The sequence below is a fragment of the Meira miltonrushii genome (genome assembly GCF_003144205.1).
Source record: "Meira miltonrushii strain MCA 3882 unplaced genomic scaffold FA14scaffold_2, whole genome shotgun sequence".
Classification (NCBI taxonomy): domain Eukaryota; kingdom Fungi; phylum Basidiomycota; class Exobasidiomycetes; order Exobasidiales; family Brachybasidiaceae; genus Meira; species Meira miltonrushii.
In genome coordinates this window covers 2,692,397-2,710,696 of record NW_020289944.1, presented here as the reverse complement: position 1 = coordinate 2,710,696, position 18,300 = coordinate 2,692,397, and the positions used below count along the sequence as shown (strand labels likewise).

General features: G+C 42.7%; 12 protein-coding genes across 12 annotated transcripts; 5 read left to right on the top strand and 7 right to left on the bottom strand.

Annotated features, from left to right (window-relative positions):
* Positions 1–47: 47 nt before the first annotated feature.
* On the bottom strand, positions 48–1,048 carry FA14DRAFT_189612 (uncharacterized protein). Its single transcript, XM_025501738.1, has one exon. It carries the CDS (start codon positions 1,018–1,020, stop codon positions 175–177), a length of 846 nt encoding a protein of 281 aa, XP_025355975.1. The 5' UTR covers positions 1,021–1,048; the 3' UTR covers positions 48–174.
* A 64-nt stretch (positions 1,049–1,112) lies between these two features.
* FA14DRAFT_45401 (uncharacterized protein) lies at positions 1,113–2,110 on the top strand. Its single transcript, XM_025502371.1, has one exon. The coding sequence runs from the start codon at positions 1,263–1,265 to the stop codon at positions 2,052–2,054; it is 792 nt and encodes a 263-aa protein (XP_025355974.1). The 5' UTR covers positions 1,113–1,262; the 3' UTR covers positions 2,055–2,110.
* FA14DRAFT_160718 (uncharacterized protein) lies at positions 1,677–3,416 on the bottom strand. Its single transcript, XM_025498796.1, has one exon. It carries the CDS (start codon positions 3,385–3,387, stop codon positions 2,167–2,169), a length of 1,221 nt encoding a protein of 406 aa, XP_025355973.1. The 5' UTR covers positions 3,388–3,416; the 3' UTR covers positions 1,677–2,166.
* Positions 3,417–3,520: 104 nt separating this feature from the next.
* FA14DRAFT_189609 (uncharacterized protein) lies at positions 3,521–4,604 on the top strand (the record flags this gene model as incomplete). Its single annotated transcript, XM_025501737.1, has 1 exon — positions 3,521–4,604. The coding sequence occupies exon 1, from the start codon at positions 3,570–3,572 to the stop codon at positions 4,602–4,604; it is 1,035 nt and encodes a 344-aa protein (XP_025355972.1). The 5' UTR covers positions 3,521–3,569.
* A 107-nt stretch (positions 4,605–4,711) lies between these two features.
* On the bottom strand, positions 4,712–5,447 carry FA14DRAFT_189608 (ankyrin). Its single transcript, XM_025501736.1, has one exon. The coding sequence runs from the start codon at positions 5,414–5,416 to the stop codon at positions 4,724–4,726; it is 693 nt and encodes a 230-aa protein (XP_025355971.1). The 5' UTR covers positions 5,417–5,447; the 3' UTR covers positions 4,712–4,723.
* A 624-nt stretch (positions 5,448–6,071) lies between these two features.
* FA14DRAFT_179032 (uncharacterized protein) lies at positions 6,072–7,775 on the bottom strand (the record flags this gene model as incomplete). Its single annotated transcript, XM_025500894.1, has 1 exon — positions 6,072–7,775. One exon carries the CDS (start codon positions 7,773–7,775, stop codon positions 6,072–6,074), a length of 1,704 nt encoding a protein of 567 aa, XP_025355970.1.
* Positions 7,776–7,989: 214 nt separating this feature from the next.
* FA14DRAFT_45383 (uncharacterized protein) lies at positions 7,990–9,144 on the top strand. Its single transcript, XM_025502370.1, has one exon. It carries the CDS (start codon positions 8,418–8,420, stop codon positions 8,994–8,996), a length of 579 nt encoding a protein of 192 aa, XP_025355969.1. The 5' UTR covers positions 7,990–8,417; the 3' UTR covers positions 8,997–9,144.
* A 707-nt stretch (positions 9,145–9,851) lies between these two features.
* Positions 9,852–10,688, top strand: FA14DRAFT_155075 (pali-domain-containing protein; the record flags this gene model as incomplete). Its single annotated transcript, XM_025497730.1, has 1 exon — positions 9,852–10,688. One exon carries the CDS (start codon positions 9,852–9,854, stop codon positions 10,686–10,688), a length of 837 nt encoding a protein of 278 aa, XP_025355968.1.
* Positions 10,689–10,892: 204 nt separating this feature from the next.
* On the bottom strand, positions 10,893–11,552 carry FA14DRAFT_114922 (uncharacterized protein; the record flags this gene model as incomplete). Its single annotated transcript, XM_025496081.1, has 1 exon — positions 10,893–11,552. A coding segment is annotated over one exon (660 nt), but the record flags the coding sequence as incomplete, so codon positions are not given.
* A 673-nt stretch (positions 11,553–12,225) lies between these two features.
* FA14DRAFT_179028 (uncharacterized protein) lies at positions 12,226–13,063 on the top strand (the record flags this gene model as incomplete). Its single annotated transcript, XM_025500893.1, has 2 exons — positions 12,226–12,352; positions 12,417–13,063. 2 exons carry the CDS (start codon positions 12,226–12,228, stop codon positions 13,061–13,063), a joined length of 774 nt encoding a protein of 257 aa, XP_025355966.1.
* A 164-nt stretch (positions 13,064–13,227) lies between these two features.
* Positions 13,228–16,173, bottom strand: FA14DRAFT_113681 (uncharacterized protein; the record flags this gene model as incomplete). The annotated part of the gene is made up of 4 exons (XM_025496019.1): positions 13,228–14,312; positions 14,382–14,848; positions 14,990–15,281; positions 15,366–16,173. Coding segments are annotated over 4 exons (2,652 nt in total), but the record flags the coding sequence as incomplete, so codon positions are not given.
* Positions 16,174–17,116: 943 nt separating this feature from the next.
* Positions 17,117–18,297, bottom strand: FA14DRAFT_160712 (uncharacterized protein). The gene has a single exon (XM_025498795.1). The coding sequence runs from the start codon at positions 18,039–18,041 to the stop codon at positions 17,505–17,507; it is 537 nt and encodes a 178-aa protein (XP_025355964.1). The 5' UTR covers positions 18,042–18,297; the 3' UTR covers positions 17,117–17,504.
* Positions 18,298–18,300: the final 3 nt, after the last annotated feature.

Here is an 18,300-nt window from a genome sequence, read left to right as displayed (position 1 = left end):
AAGAAGGAAAGAAGAGTATTCCCGCTTCAATTCATTTTACTCCACACCCACTTCGGACAGTCCGTGCATTCAAACTTAAAGAGTGTGTTCTCGGAAATCGCGTGCTTTAAATCCGGTGAAGGGTTTACTCTAATGATAGACTATAAGAATGCATTTATCATACTTTACAAATCCTTACTTAGATCCTCCTCTCTCTTGCCCTTCTAGCCTATCTTGTACACGTTCTAAGAAATTACGTCTTTCCATATATCCTTTCATCGATCCTAATCCACTACTTCCACCTTTTGTTTGTGCGTCCATCTCATGACGTTCATGTTCAGCCAAAGTGGAATCTTTATATTTTGTCCAATCCATCTTACTCTTTTCTAAAGTGTTGAGCTTGTCAGGCTTACCAGTTGCTGCAGCACTCATAGCTGCCAAACCTCCTCCCTTTTTACGACGAGGTCCGGGTGGTGGAGCAGGACGAGATGAAGTGGCATTTCCCGAAGTGGTTGTTGAGTTTGGAACACTTTGTGCTTTGGCTTGTGCTTGTTTTGCCAGATATTGTTTTGCAAATGGATCAGATGAGGGTAGCCTTTCTTCTTTGACAACTTCTTCTCCTGCGAATTTGTAGGTCCGTAATACTGTCACCATCTCGTCCTGCTGGACGGAGGAGCTGGACTCTTCCTTGGCATCCTTTCCTTCTTGGATCGACTTCCAAATCTGGTCAGATTGCGAAGAAGGACCTTCTTTGGCTTTGCTTCCATCCTCTTCGCCTTCGGCTTTCTTGACATCACCTCTCCGTATCCGCTTGCCTTCTCTTACATCTGTGCCTAGATCTTCCAACAATGCCTTTGCTTCATCATCATCCAAATCCACTATTTCATCCCCTTTTCTCTTCTTCCCTCCTCCTTCAACGTCTGATCCTGCATCATCGCTATCAGAACCTGATGAGCTGTCGTCATTCTTTCCATGGAAATCCTCATCATGGCTTACTTCTCGTTCTAAACGAGCATTCGTCTCTCCTGTTTCAGTGGTCATGTTGAATGTAAAGGTGTGAAAGTGTAAATGTATGCTGCAATGACAAACACGTCTTAATATTTTTGGCGCCAATGATTAATAAAACAATGCTGGCAGAAGGGCAGTCTCCTTTTTTACAGCGCAGCTTAAGCCTCCACTGATGCTAGGAAACCAACACATCATTCATTCATCCTTCTAACCTTCTTACACTTCAATCCATTCCGTATAAATTCGGTTGGAGAAGTACTGTAAGTGCTAACAACATGGCGACAGGGACTGCTATCACTCCTGGCCGTTTGGCCGCATTCGCATGGCATGGAGTAGCGTTGGTGATCTTAACGTATGCACTTCGAAAGTTACCCGTTCATGCAAACATTTCCGGATTTAATATCGAATCACAATTTGGATCACACTATCAATTCTTGACAGTTTTAGGATTATGGTTCGGTAGATTGACAACATTATTCGCTCTTTCCTGTGATATTTCTCCAACTTCTACCGGAATGCATCGATTCAAAACAATGTTAATGGCATTGACTATGCCAGCAGAAGTTTTGATTTCGTTATTGTATTGGCCAATCTTACTCTTTGATCCATCTTTACTGATCCCTCCACGCAAAGTTTTAAATCCCGATAATCCAGCTCAATTGATCATGGAAACTGTTCGATTACCTTTATTGGACGATCTTTCATTTCATGCAGCACCTGCAATCTTTTTGGTTTTGGATTATTTGATTTTCGAACCACCATTCCCAAAAGACATTCATCCTGCAGCCGTTAGTGCTTTGAGTACTGCAGCTTATGGTGTTTGGGTAGAGATTTGTGCAAGCAAAAACGGAAATTATCCTTATCCATTACTCGAAATCTTATCAAACGCTCAACGATGGGGACTGTATGCCGTTTGTGCAGTGCTTTTCATGGGTATCACCACAGGTGTCACACAGCTTCACAAAGCTATCGACAAAGTATACAAGAGAGAATGGGATCAAGTTGCAGGTCTAACTGGCAAAGGCTTCGTAGGTGCTGTTGATGGCAAGAAGAACAAGTCAAAGTGATGCAAGCAGAAAGGGTTTTCATACTTAGCTTGCTAGATTATGCGTATAATTACAAGATTCTTGAAGATAATACATGTGGTGATTCTATTGTACATGAGCTCAAGCTTAAACGTCAACTTGTTCGACCGTCTAGCAGTGCATTTACCTTTGCCAATATTTCAGAACTTCGCATATTTCTGGCATCAAATTGCTTTGGTGTTTCATCTGAGGAAGTTGCTTTATTCCCTAGAAGAAGTTGCAAGCGTAGCTGCCATGCCGGCAATAATTGACTCTTGCTTGAAGTAAGTGAATCGGCTTGCCCTGCATGCATCCAACTTCCACTTTGCACTTCTCCATTTATGATCGGGCAATAGGACTTGTGTTCTCGCAATACATCGAATTGTTTCCCATCTTTCGTATAAGCCCATAGCCCAGCCCTTCGAGCACACATGGAGCATGCGATGATACATTGATCGATTGGCGGTGAGCCCTCTCCGGATACTTGCCAGCCAAAAATTGCCAAGATCAAAGCAGCAGCCGGAAGATCTGGAAATTTGTCTGCAAAGTCGTTCGTGCTCACCTCTTTTGTGTCGGATGCAATCATTACTGATTCAAATCCTGGACAAGCCGACAGCCTAGAAGCCCATTTTGTTACATCGGCTCGGGTTTCTAGAACTGATCGGATAGGTGCCTTGTATAGGGAAGGCGAGCAGCTTCGTATTCTCCATGGACACCATTCTTCGTGCTTTTCACGTACATCCTTCTCCTTCTCTTTCCAGACTGTGGCTTGCTCTTCTTTTGAGGTGGAATTAGATGGAGCTTCCACTTTCCAAGCAGCGGCACAAGTAACGCAGCTCACCTCGTCTCGCCCTTGTCCTGCGCCATGTATCCATCCATTACTTGCCATTCCAAGCGGGCTGAGTAGTCGTGCTGCATCTGGCTTGTTTGAGTAAGTTGAAATCGAAAACGTCGATAAGCGCTCTAAGAGCATATCCAGCGAGAAGGGTCTGTATGTCGATGAGCGTTCATTATTGAGAGTTGTCTTTTGTGTATTATCTGATTTTGCACTCCTCCTCAATGAAGTTCGCGATTGCCTTCTCTGTCTAGCTTTCTCGCGATGTAGTTGTGCAATACCTGTTAATCGACTAAATCGTGATGGTTTATTTCTTGTTTCAGATCCAATCTCATCAACAACATCAGATACCTTTTGTATTTTTGCTAAAGGTTCTTCGCGATATTCTTCTGCCAAAGTGCCATAAAATGCGAATCTATCCAACTTCTTGATGGCAATGATTGCTTCACTCAGCGATACATTATGTGAAGTAGAGCTACTTGGATCTTGTTGACCATCCATCTCTTCGATTTAGCAGCTTGATGGTGGAGGTATATCACATAGATTTGATGTTTATTGACGCGCTACTGTAAACGTCTTAATTTTTGTTTTGCATGTCGTGCGGAGCATTTCTTCTTTTTTTTCCCGATTTGCACTTCTTCTTACCTTCTCGACTGCATTTACTCGACAATTCTCACATCGAGATGGCGAGTGTTGAGGATGAGCCGATCAGTACGCTCTTGAAGCCATTGCCATTACCACCATACGAATTCGACTCAGCATTAAGCGAAGATGAAAACTTTTTGACCTGGGTTTCAATATTGGCTCGACATTCCTCATCGAAGAAAGGACATATGGGATGCATTCTGACAAGACCTCCAAAGCAAGGTGATCCAACAGCTGCAAGCGGATCAAAAGGTTGCCTACCTCCCGTTCAAGAACGTATTATTCACTATTCCAACAATACGCCTCTCTTGTTCGCACGATTTGCAAAAGGCGTTCCTGAAGTACATGCAGAAGCATTGGCGATCTCTCGATGTGCACGTTTAGGTATCCCGATAGAAGGATGTACGGTTTACATCTCTTTTCCGCCATGCAACGATTGTATGAAATTGCTCTTAAGCGCAGGCGTGAAAAGATGCGTTTTCAAAAAAGCAATCTTGAATCAAACTTCTCAAGGTGAAGCAGCCCTTGTGGCAGCAGAAGTTGAAGGAATGGAATTGGTTGGTACTTTGAATCCAATGGTTGCAGGGAAAGGCTCAAACGATGAACAAGCATCAAAAACTAAAGCAGAAGAACGAAAACTTGATGAAATGCGTGATAAACGTGTTCGTCAATTTTGGGCAGATCAAGCTGAAGACGCAGAGAAGACTAGAGCAAGGAATGCAAGATGGTGGGAAGATTATATGTCTAGGTATAAAGCAGCAGATAAGATCATCAAAGAGCGATACGGACATTCGAAAGTAGAGCAAGATGAAGAGAAGCGAGCAGCAGAGAAACAACAGAGATGGGAAGCGAAAAGATTAGCTCAAAGTCAAAAACCAATCGGAAAGAAGAAAGCAGCAAAATTGGCACGAGAAATACAACAGCAAGCTGGCACATCTGCGAATGGGGACAGTATCAATCACAGCGATGATGACGATGATCTAGATGAGTTGATGAATCGGGAAGTACCTCGAAAGCGTGCAAGTGCAGATGAGGAGGAAGATGAAAACCAAAAGGCTGCGAAACTGGAATAGAAGCACCTCAATTGTAACACTCTATCATATGTATACTAAGCAATATCTCTTTAACAAACTCTGGATTTATAATAATCTTGCATTGGCTAGAAGTACATTGGTATGTTGTGTCGGATCACTTAAGCAGCGTTCTCCTTTTGCAGATTCAGATCTTGTGTTTTTCGTGTGATGCCATCCTCTTCTGACTGGACTGCAGCTTCAGCGGGTTTATTGGTGTCTTGCTCTGGGACGGTTTCATCACTAGGTGCACCTGTTGGAGCGGTAACCATTCGCTGAAGCATAAAGTCTACAATTGCTTCTTTGTTGTTCATTTGTGCTTCACTCATAGGACCTCTTCCTGCATTATTTACCACATCCCATATACTTCTCTGTCTTGCTTCCTTTTCTGCGATTGCATCACGCTCTTCCTCTGTCAGCTTTGCACCATTCGTACTTGCTTCCGAGGTAGACTTTGGAGCAAGTGATTCGATTCGATCGATCAAATCTTTCACAATTTCCAAATGTCCATTGAATGCTGCCCAATGTAAAGGTGTATTTCCTGCATCGTTTTGTGCTAATATACTTGCCAAAGAAGCTTTTTCTAGAATGTAGCTCACGATTCCATGATGTCCATTCGCCGCCGCATAATGCAAAGGTGAATTTTGTGATTCGTTTGAATCTTGAATCGATTTGAGTATTTCGTCAAAGTTGTGGTTCTCTTTTAGACAGCTATCGAAGGATGTCTTTAGATCTTCTACTTCGCCTGCTCTACTGCAATACAGTATCTCATCTATTTGCTCTTCTGATAATATTCTTGTTGTTCCGTTACTCATTTTGATGATGTGATGTGGTGTGATGTATATGTTCGTGGAGGTGAGCATGTTAAGATGTCATTTCTTCTGAAATTTTTTGGTTTTGATCAAAGCACGTGAAGGCTTATTGATTTGGAATTTAAAGCGCGTAATTTGCAAGTTGACCTCTTCCTTCTTTCCTTTAACCAATCCCACAAATAAGCCGTACGAATTCAAACGAGGATCGATCGACTGTCAGAAGAGGTTGATATCGTGCATCGATGACTTTTTTCGTCACAGGGGCTTCATTTTGATGGCTCTTAGTGAGCTTCGATGGAATCTTTGTGTGAAACTAGTGTACGATAGTACATTAATGGTATCTTCATTCATGCTGAACGACTGATTGATCTTTTCGTTTGGATTTGTACATTTTGTTGTTTTCATCGTACGTGATAATTGCTCTCGTAACGATTTTATAGGCATTTGTGGAAGAAGAAAATTCAGCAAGGATCGTAAAACCATTGTCAAGAGGGAAGCGTCTTTCAGGCTGCAGCCCCATGAAACGAGGATGACCAACGATCCGCACATACAATCGCACGCAATTTACAATTTTACACAATTATTGATGCTATTTCACTATTGCACATATGCTTTACAGATATGAGGATAAAAATACAACTTCCTTTTGCTTGCTTGCTCATTTGTTCAATGTCGATTCAATTCGTTTCTTCATCTCTTCTCGCGCTAATTCTCGTCTTCTCGTCACTTTTTCGCTTTGATCTTTATTCGTAGTACTTGCAGGTCGACCAGGAGTTTCATGATTGGGTAAACCTCCTTTTATCAAGCCATCTTGAGAGATCACATCAACGGATTCGGAATACTCGAAATCACGCTTGGTAAACATGGTAAGAGCATCGTATAATACCATACCCGAAGCATCGTCCCAACTGGCTTTAAGTGCCAAAGCACCAGATTGCAGGATTGGATGTTGGTCTTTTGAAATAAAAGAAAGGCCACCCTGTGCTTCGTTCCAGCGGGCCAAAGCAATTGGCTTCTTTGACATGCTTTCATCGCTGACAAATTCCCGCCTCACATCAAGGACCATCCAGACATCTGTAATTGCGTCATGTTGATGTATGGTGTATTCCAGAATAGGTAGAGGCGTCTCTAAAGGCTTTAGTGCTTTGATCACTTCGTCACTATTGCTCGCTGAGATGAGAGATGCTAGAGAGATGACAAAGAGTGCCTTGCCTCCATCAACAGTAAAGACTAGCTGACTTTGACCGGTCGGATCGATGAATGCTCGTATCTTGGTGATAATTGGTATAATCAATGGCACATGATCTACACCATTTGTCAAGATAGGTGCACCTTGTTCATTTCTAGGCACTCTTACTTTCCCTTTGCCGAACATTTGATCGCGCTTCCTTTCCTTCTTTGAGTCGACAATCACATACGGCAATAAAGCTTCTTCGAGAGATACAGCAGCCAAGCAATCTTTCCTTCCTTTTGACTTGCTGTCCGGATGTAGACTCCAAATTCGAAGCGTACTAAGATCCGCTGAAATGAGGAAGGGGAACTGACTTGCATTCTCTCCACGTTCGTTCAACAACTTTGAGGACTGTACTGCCTGCCATAAACTTCCTTCTATTGCACAAATGCCCCCGATAGCCTGTGTTGAACCCAGTAGATATCGCAATGCAATGTACCCCGCCCTTCTGTTACCCCAACGTGAGATTCGGATATGTTCGTCTCTATCACTGGTTATCAGAAACGAAGCGGGAGTGTTTTCGGGCGGATTTGATGTGAAGGATGACAAGACGAAATCTGTCAAATAGGATACATGTCCTACGTGCAACGTTCCTGAATCTTCTTCATCTTCCATCTTTTGTTCTGCATTTTTGGAATCTTCTCCATTTGATTCTTCTACCTTTTGTCGTTTTGCCTGTGGTTCGGAAAGTTCATCTTCGGAGATGGGAACAATATAGCTCCTCACGTCTCCATGTCTATCACCGATCACGATTCTCTTTTCAACCTCTGAACTATCTTCTTCCCATTGAATCTTGCTCACTCGTTTTGGCATGGAATGCGACCATATTTTGACCAGGGATGCATTCTGAACTGAAGCTTGATCGAATTGCAATCTGTATACGCTCAATTCCTTATTATCACATGCCAAAGCGACTAAACAATCCAATCTTTCATTTGAAGAAGTTGAAGCAGATGGTACTTGGATTGCAGCTGCACATCTTGCTGCCGCTTCAGAGGAAGGATTGGTGATTGATCCAACCACGTTACCCGTTTGCAAAGAGACAAAATTTGTGATCAAAGGCGAGACTAGGCATAACAATTGATCCGCTATCACTGTTACGAACGAATATGGCATCTCCGTGTCCGCCATCTTGACAGATTGTGAAAGGCGAGATCGAAAAGCAGATTGCTGTTCCTGAATTGGAGCAAGTCCATTCTTCTCAAGAATCCGTCTCGAAATACACGTGATCCTTCGCGCTAATGATTTTCCTCAATTAACGCTAAACCCTTTTTGAGCGAAAAGTTATAGGGGCCAATCCGTGAGAGTGGCTTGGTGTACTAGCATGTAATGCACAAACAAAACCATCAACTCAGGGGTAATTTGTCTTTGTTGAACGATTATGGTAAACTTTGTCCTAATTGATCATCCTACACAAAGGCAAATTACCTGCAATAAAGCACGAACCTCGTATATTGATGAAACAGTCTGATCGAATTGACAATTGGTATTACACAGCTGCAGTGTATGAGAAACAGCATCTTATGGTGCATACAGTCATTTGTTTATCCACCTTGTCTGATCCATGAGCATACATTGATGTCAATTGTATGAGAGTGTAAATTGCGCTCTTGCAGATCAACTACTTTCTTCGCCATCATCACTAAAATTTCCCTCCCTTCATCCTCGCCACTTCACGACTTTATTTACGACTTTCTAACGATTTTATCATTTTAACGAATTCAAGATTAACGACTTATACCCCTTTTCTCACACAATCAACATCACCCAACAATGTGGTGCGACAATTGTCTATTGATTTTCCCACTAAAACATGGAGCGATTGCATGGGACGTTTTCATTGCAGCGTACAATTTAGCCGGAGCAATTCTATTATTCAGAGATGGACAATATCTATTTTTCGATTATCCCGAATGGCAAATTTATGGTGGAATTGGGATGGCGGTAATGTCAATTTGCGTGATTAATATAATCGGTTTAAGTAATTCTTCCTATATGTGGATAAGAGTTTGCTTTTTCATTTGGCCGATAATTTTACTCACAGTTGCCGTTCGTGCTGGAGTGATGATCTTTCAATTAGACAGACAACAAGGAAAAATTATTTGGGAATGCAATAATGGTGGTCAATTATGGGGTGAATCAGCTGCAATGGGTTACAGTAATGGCTCAAGTATGCCTTCTGGGATTTGTTCGGCAGGCTTTCATAGCCTTTATATCGCCTTTGTTCTTGCTTTGGTGATCGATTTCGGATTACAGCTTTACGCATACTTTATGTGTTGGCGATTCATGAAACGTATCGAGCATTATTATTGTCTTCCAATGAGTGATAAACGTGAGTACCGATTTGGGTGAGATTGCGTGTATTGACACTGACACTCTTTCTTTTGCAGAGATGTATCACATGTAAACAAACTTTTCCGATTGGCAATCACACGGACCCTTTTTTTCATCTTTTCATCAACAAGAAGCCCATCAAATCAAGCTCTTGTCTTCAATTCGATTCAAAACAGTTTTACGTTCAATTTCATCTTGCGTGTTATACATACGCTTTCCGTGTAATGCAATCCTATTAGATACCTTCAATCTCTGGCTAATGAGTGACATCTATACTCCAAGTGTACATTCAAGCAATCTTGACAAGCTGCCGAATGTCAAAGACCCAAAGAGCACATTTGTTCGTAAGTGGCTTTGCTTTTGATCATCTCTTTCTCACAGTTCGGCATGTCCCAAAGGTCACCTTAACATCAAAGGCTGTGTTTGCATGCTGCATTCATTCTATAAGATCTTTCTTAGTCTCGGTCGCATGTGGAGAGTTGAAGCAGCCGAAATGTCAGTGTGAATCATGAGTTTAGTGTTGGGCAAACAGTATGAAGTATATTTACTCTCCTAAAGTGCCTTTAATAAGTGCACTCCTCTGGTTAAATGCTTAATTTGGCGCTTGTTCATCAATGTCCGTCAGGTGTGCTTTGACTCATGCCGTGCCTTGTTTGTGTTGATGCCGTCTAAAAATACATGCCAATTCAAACACGGGAAATTTTACACTTGACGGGCAAAAGCAAAAAAAGCAAAGCAAGCAAGCACTCGGTTTTGATTGTTTGTTCACAATTATTTTTATTATTCTTCTGCATTCAAGGCTTTCAGACAAAAACACCATCCTTTAACCTCTCTGCCACCCTTTCGCTTCGTTTGCACGTTGTCATCATCAAAATGGGTAGAAAGGCTTTTTGCGTGCCAGCTTTGGTCACTTCTTTCATTGCTTGGGTTTTGTTATTGCTTTGCACAATCAGTACACCAACAACCTTTCACACCTCAAGCCCTTTCAACTTCGTTCAAGCTACTCAATTGGGCAACATTACAGATGTTACTGGAACGGGCGCAAGTCCTGATCGTCTATTGACAGGTTTGAAATTGGGAAGTTGGGGTTACTGTACCGAAGGAGTGATCGATAAAGGTTACAAATATTGTTCAAATAATCAACATGGATACAATATCACCTTTAAAAGTGCACAAGATAACTCACAAGCTGCTTATCAAACTACACAGATTAAATCAAGTTGGACTCGTGGTTTGGTGGTCGTTGTTGTCGCATTTGTGTTCGCAGTGATCGGATTCATCTTATCGTTCATTCCTCATTTGATGGTCATGTTGGTTGCTTCCATTGTGCACTTCCTCGCTTTCATTTTGGCATTGATCGCTTTTGCCATTCAAATCGCATTGTACATCTATACTCGTAACAAGCTTAACCAAATCACAAGCGGAATCAGCGTCGTTCCTGGACCGGCATTCTATCTCACTTTGATCTCTTTGCCTTTGCTATTCTTTAGCGCTCTTACCGTTTGTTGCGGTTGGCGCAAAGAGAAGAGAGGCGATAGTTATCCTGCTGCATATGATAATTCTTATGGGGGTGGTGGTATCGGCAGCAAGTTCAGTAGCTTCAAGAACCGATTCAGTCGTAACAAGGATGTCAGCGGTGATGGATCGGAAAAGATTCCAATGCAAACCAGTAGACAACGTGTTTTGGATGCGTACAAATCCGATGCATAAAAGGTTGATATTCTTCCCGCAATCAAAGGCAAAGGGGGCTCCACCATAGCTGTACTCTCTTATCTCCCCACACTCATTCAATAGGATCATTTCATACCCGCTCGCCAGAAATCGAAACCTTGTTTTCGAATTGAAAAAGCTCTTAATTTGTACATAACATTGGTGCATGATTCTTATTTCCTCTTTGTCACCTTGTGATCATACTTTGAGGTATTGTGCAACTTGATGGGGGAACAAATCTTGACCGCCTTCACCTTTAGGTTTGGTGAGCGACACATTCTTCCAACCAGCTTGTACGGAGAACATTTTGGAAGGATCTCGAGTTAGATGACAATTTCCCGCGACATGTTTCCAAATCAGACTTGTGAAGCTTTTTTGGATGATAATGGTGATTGGATCTAGTGAGATGACATGCTCGAATAAGAGTAATTGACCACCAGATTTGAGTAATGAATGAAGCATGGCGATGTGCTTTTCTGGCTCGTGTATAGAGCACAAGACCTGGACCAGACAAATTGTATCAATTGTACCTGGAAAAACGCCTGCTTTTTCTAAGTCTTTGCGATCTTCGATACCACAAGATAAGATTGTCGTCTTATCCTTCAAAGCGGGAATTGCAGCGATGGATCGTCGTAATTCATCATGCAATTCTACACATGGCTCCATCAGATAGATATGATTTATCTTGTCTACATTGTAGTACTTGAGGGTCATCCCGGTCCCAGCACCCACTTCCAAAACGTTGCCGTATGCGTTCGGGAATATCAATGATCGCTTAAACGGACCATTACTCGAATCTGATCCTTTCAATAAAGCGGGGATACCATTTGCCGTAATTGCGTCTCTCCATTTGATTGGATTGAGAGTGACTGAACCTTGCCATTGTCCTTTACTCCATGCGATTAACAGCTTTTGGAGGGAACCATATATGCCGCCTATGACCAAAGCTGCCAATCCGAGTAAGGCAAATCCTATATTTGTCAACCTTTCCACTATGCATGGATTAGGAGAAGATGTATATCTTTCCAATTCTCCAAATTCTTCTTCTTGCTTTCCTGACATTGTTGTTATCGTGTGACAGTTGTGAGTCATCCAATTCCCTCCACGAAAAGGATCTGATATATGCACTCGCTATCTGAATAAGCTTTAACTTCTCGCGCTAAAGATTATCCTTCTTCTGCTGCCTAAGGTTTATCCGAATAAGCGGATAGTAAAAGCCGTGTTCACAAATAGGGTTATACGTCCATTCCTTCTTCATGATACTGCAAATAAGATGTTTTTCCACGCTTTCATCTTGACAAAGTTCAATGGGTCGTTTTGAACCTTAATTATGAGCGGCATTTCTCCTCCAATCTCGATCAATAGACGCCAAGGAACTGCGAGGCGAAATGAATTGCGGTGCCGCTTTGTTTTGAATTCGTATATTTACGGAATGATGCGTTCCTGAGGCTATGAAGAGAGGGGCTTGATGAGAAAGGGATAAAAGAGAGCAAGTTTAATCATTTCTCCTTCCCCTTTCCTACAACCATATCTTAAGATGTTTATTCAAAACAAGATTTTATCTTTTACGTGTGCAGCTTTGGCTGCCGTGAGCTTTGTACATGCTGCTGCTCAATGGCCAGACAGTTCTATCAAAGCACCAATCGACTTTAAAGCATTCTATTGTGAGTATGTCTCAATACAACCTGGTTGCCATCAACACTATTGACACTTTATCCTTATTCGCAGTATCTCCTGATAATACCTGCAACGTGGAAATCGTCTTCAAACGCGATATCAACGATGGCAAATACGATTATTATACTTTCGGTAAATTTTCGTCAGGTGAACAATACCTCTCGCAAACTGTGATTCAAAATGACCGTAATCAACCTTTTGCGGTGGTGAATGCAACTGCTTCAGGTCAACGAGGAGCTTATGATTTGTTGAATGGCTATACACTTTTACCTTTTAAGATCACGCCATGTTATACGGGCGCAAAAGGTACAGCCACAGGATTCATCATCAAAGCATTCAAACAAGGTCAAGACCCGTTAAAAGCAACGCCTTTCTGGACTTCAGATTCGTTTTCGGTTGTTGACAATCAGATCGTCCCGATGGGTGGCGGCGTTAGCAGTTTGTCCGCAACGCACAAAGGCAACACGATCACTGTTAAATGGGCAACTGAGGCAACGAATATTGCTGGCTTCTATGTTATCGTGGGACAAAGTGGTGCAAGTAAGCTCTACAGCAAATGGGTTACTAACCCATCAGCAAGGAGCGTTGACGTGATTGTGGATGGGGACGCATCAACTTATCAAGCCACTGTGAACTTGCAAGATACGAAAGGCGCGGTTGTCAATCCAACGTCTTGCGCTCAAGTAGCTGTGCAATAATCGTTGCAACGACAATGAGACTTTTTCTATTTTCTATTCCTTTCCTGATGTTCGATTCCATGATATTAGCAAAGCTTTTATAAACCATATTAACAAAATACAAGTATTCCTTCGGGAATGACAGTGTGCTGAGAAAAGAATACCACCACTTACATAGAGGCAAATTGAAGTGCCTGTTGAACTTGAGCGATTTCTTGATCGATTCCAGACCAAGCATAACCCATTTGTGCCATTGCTTCAAGGCAAAGCTGAACTTCATGATACTTTCGTGTTGCATCAAAAGGTGGCAATTGTCCCGTAAAGACATTTTCGGGAATATGTCCGTCTGTTGATTCGGGATTGCTCTGATTAGAGGCAGAGGTTGCTGAGGAAGTGTTGGCAGTGTTACCCGTACCAAAGATTGAACGCGGATCGATGCTTTGTTGCGCTGAACCTTGATCTTGTTCTGAAGCAGGCTCATGAAGACCAAGGATAGGATTGCTTTGCTGGCCTTCTTCTGACAAAGTAGTAAGTGTAGCGGCAGAAGCTGCTGGTTGATGAACCAAAAAGTTGGCAATATGAACAATACTGCGCATCAATAAACCGCCAGTTTGGAAAACATTCTTGCTTAACAAAAATTCAACCATCAAGGCGATCCGTCTACAAGAAGTCCAACAACGCTTTTGTGATGCAGATCTTAACGCTTCCAATTGCGTCATTTGTTCCATCATCATTTCTTGCATGCCCATCACGCCGCCAATGTCACCTCCTACACCGTTGTTCGAAAGTGTTGCAGTGGCTTGAATATAAGTGCGTGCTAGATGGATCCTTTCACCAATGATCCTGTACGTACTCAAATCCAACATGGCAGCCGTAATTTTTAGTGTTGCGATCCATCCCAAAGGTTGGAAAGGATGCAAACTTGCCATATTCTCACGTGCTTTCAGCGCACATTCATCAAAGAATAACAATAGCGAATCAATGCTACGCCACAGAGCAAAGCATGCCCTTTGCAATTTACGCATCTCGAGAGGTGTGGGCATCATTGGGAATCTGTCAGGTGGAGCTTGACGAGATGCAAGACCGCTTCCAGGTCCCAAATAAATCGCAGGACGGGAATGCGAAATGTTATCGATATGTTTGTTCATGAATCTTGCCAAAGCGCCAACTTGTAAAAGGGCTAAGATGGAGAAAGACAGACCCATTTGCCCATTCAGCTCAAGTTTACCGTTGGGTGATTGGATTCGCGGACTTTTACCATTATTCGCGCCTTTCAAGAGTGTAGTGTTCTCCAATTGTGTATTGATTCGTTCACCTTGTGGATTCGCACTCCTTTGACTTTGATTGCCTTTAATACCGATTGCTCTTTCGGCATCGAATGCAGGCACTGATCTGAACAAGCCCGAAACCAGAGCATCACGACCCCAAACGCAGCACCACAATCTCTTGCGTTGCAACTGACTCAAGATAAGCTCGACTGCGAGTTTATCTTGTTCATCTACCTCATCATTGCTTTCCAATCCGAGAATGTTCAAATGGCTATTAACCGCTTCAGCCAATTCGGTTGCAGCATCCTCGCGTCGGACGAGAGAGGAGACCTGTGATAAGATTAGCAGTGCTTGAATGGCTTCAATACTGGGCATCTTTAATAAATCATGACGATATGCCAAATTCAATGCACGTTCTAGCATCAGGTGAACGAACGCTTGACGTGCTTTTCCATATGCAATCATCTCTCTTCCTCGTCCGAAAGTATAATTCTTGGGCAATCTGGGACCGTCGTCGATCCATGCTCGTTGTTCATGACTAGATCCATCCCAAGAGTTCGGTCCAGATCCGCGTGGAAGATCTTGTGCGTGTAATTTACGTGCACTGCTGATCACATCGGTTTCTTCTGAAGTTGTCATATTTCCATCGGTCGTACCTTTTTCGCCTTGAGTAGAAGACGTGTTGGACAATGGAATCGTGTGGCTTTCGGTTGAGCTGGGTGTCGCATCGCTTTGTTGTGATTTCTTTGCAGCAGCAGCTGCTGCTGCTGCCATGGACTTTGCCCGTTTCGTTTGAATGTACTCATCGGTACAAACAATTCGTTTATCCTCGCATCGACTACAACCCATTCCTTCCGGCCTTTCCAGCTTATCACATCGAAGTCTTCTCAATCGACAAGTATCACATGCAACGCCTTGCTTACGTTTCGGTCTGCGTAATTTACCATTGGCACCCATCACCATAGCAGATTCTTCGCCAAAGGCGGCGGTTGCATCAGCTTCAGCTTCTTGTGAGAATTGTTTTGGTTGATCTGAAGACCAAGGCATTTTTGCACTTGAGCCAGCTGACTGATCTTCATCTCGTCGATTTAGCTCCAACAATCCAGCATTGGTTCCAAATGCTAGGGGTAAATCCGTATACACTGCCGCCCAAGCATGCATGGCGGCAATCAAGGTTTCAGTCGTTCCTGGCGTAGCCAGCGTACTGGTTCCATTGGTAGGCGGCCAACAGGTCATACGTAGACCAGGCGCACTCTGTCTTGCGGATGGAATTCTTTGTGTTTCATCACCTCCATTCGCCATCACACTCATAATACGAGAATTACCTTGAGAGAAATTATACCTGGCACTGAAATTGTGGAAATCCACGATTGGCAATTGCATATGCGCTGAAGCGAAGAAGCATGTCAATAGACGAAGCGACGTTGAGCCTGCAATGACATGCTGCTGTAATTGATTGTTGGATTGATGAGGTATTGAGATAGGCAATGAGTGCATACCCACAGGAAGGCCACCAACTTGGCCGAGAATGTTTAGATCGTTTGTGCTTGCATCCAGTCTAGCAGCAGCTTGAGCTCCTTCGATGGATCCATGCATCAAACGAGCTTGCTCAATCCGTTTGCCCGTTCGACTAGGTCTAGGATATCTTCTTGAAGGGGGCGCATGATTTCGAGTGCACTCCAAACCTTTTTCGATACATCGAGTACATCGCTTTCTGCCTCCTATGCTTGATTGGCCGCTCAAATCCGAATTTGCTGGAGATGCAGAAGAGGTGGGTGGTGCGATACATCGGATATGTTTACTTCTGCATTGGTCACATGTCACACCTTGACGCCTCTGTACTTTGCCTTTTGAAGATCTCTGTCCTTTGAAAGTGCTTTTGCGGGATGCTTTTGCGTTACTGCCCGATCCTTGTCCTCCTTCGCTCTCTCTTTTATTGCTATAGCTTCCGCCGCTGCTACTTCCGTCATCATCTGAATCGGATTCTGGAAGGTCCTGAACATTGTTGGAAAGAATTTGTCCCAATGTGGGTGAACCGGCTGCATTAAATGGAGATCCAATATCTTTTCCATTTGATGTGGGTGAGGTCCATGATGACAGATTGATTGTTGATAAAGGTGCTGAATCGAATGGATTACTGTTTGGCGTATTATCGGCATCTGAAGCTGAAGTCCAAGAATATTGATCTAATGAGAATGGATTTTCCATTCCCATTCCTAATCCATGATTGTGTTGATTGTGGTGGTGATGAGCAGAAGAGGTGCCCATAGAATGAGATTCTTGTTCTGGCCAACCTGTCAAACTATTGGACAAATGAGAAGAGGAAAGTGGAGAAGAGGCAGTACTTGCGGACATTTTCACAGAAGAATGGTGACCCGGGCCTGCGTTTAATCGTCAAGCATGGATGAGAGCGTTGTGATATGTTGATGATCGGTGGCTTGTATTGTTGTAATATTCTTATTGTTGTGGAGTTGAGATGCTACTTTGTTTATGATGGTGATGAATGTGAACGTTTTCCAGTAATCTTTCAACGGACGGCCCGAAGCTAAAACCCCATCCTTAATCAAAAAAGTTGAATAGAATAGGGTGCATACGCGTGCATATAGTCGCGCGCCTGCCATTGACTGACTGTAAAAGAGGAATACTGCTACCTATATGGGTTAGGTCATTCTCTTCTCTGCATTAACATAATCGCATTCATCTCTTCTAGAATCATCATTGACCTGTTCAATTATTCATTCAATGAGCATACTTAGAAGAGGGGTATAAGCCACAATTAGCGTGAGAAGAAGTAATAAAAGCAGCCCTTTTTAGTATGTTCACAAGCACACACACGCGGTTTAGCCGTGATTTCCAATAAGTTGCTTTCAAAAACCAATCATCGGCACCGGTCCAGCGCCTTCTTTATTTTCTCCGTTGTCCGAACACCGCCTTTTTGTCTTAAGCAATGCAGGCACTAAAGCAAGCAAGGAGAGTGAGATTTCACATTTCATTATTCAACGTTTAGGCTTGCATATCTAGCGAGCAAATTAAACGGAGAGTTATATTTCTATGGGGTAAAAGATTGATTGAATGGTACGATTGTAAATATAAACAAACAAAACAAATATGGGGTAATCTTGACGATCATGATAGAATAGTGTACCTTTGATCTGGAACAATTCACATAATAATTGGCTTTCACATGACGATATTCATTGAGCCTTGTTACGTTTCTTACTAGAAGCTGTAGTCATTGAACTCTTACTAGAAGCTGTAGTCGTTGAAGGGCTTTTGCGCTTGTTGGACGGTTCACGTTGATGTGAACCTTCTTGATTCATCTTACGGGTATGTGATCGTAATTTCTCCGTATACATATTGACAGAATGAACGTCATTCGGATCTTTGATCTTACGAGAATCTTCAGTATGTGGCACCATGCCAGCATTGGCATAAGAAGCATATAAACGGTTATCATAATTTGCTCCAGGTTTAACAGATCTAGCTGAACCCGAAACATCAAAAAATTTCTTTCCCACTTTGGTATATCTTGGAATATAGCGAGGGTGGTTGAACTTTGATTCTCCAGTATGATGGCTAAAATCATTCGAAGGATAAGCATTTGCTAAGCCATGATATGCTGACCCGGGTTTGGGCGCATAAATGTTACCGTTACCAGTATCAGCACCATGTCCCCCGTGAATCAATCCAAGAAGGAGGAAGAAGATAGAAGAGAGTTGGATAACGATCATTTGAGGCAAAGGCTTTGACAAGTTGTTGTTGGAGAAAGAATATCGATAAACTTCAGAATATTGCTTCTTTTATAGCATATCTGTTCGTAACCAGCTCAAATTTGCGCCTACATTGTGTTATGCAAACCAGTGCAAAGTTTGTAGATTCCTCTTTGCCAGATCCCAACAATGGAGCTTACCTTCTTGTTGCGTTTGTATAGCTTTTTAGGCAGACAAAACACATTTTGCATGGTTGAGAGCCGGTTCAAAGATCAACCTT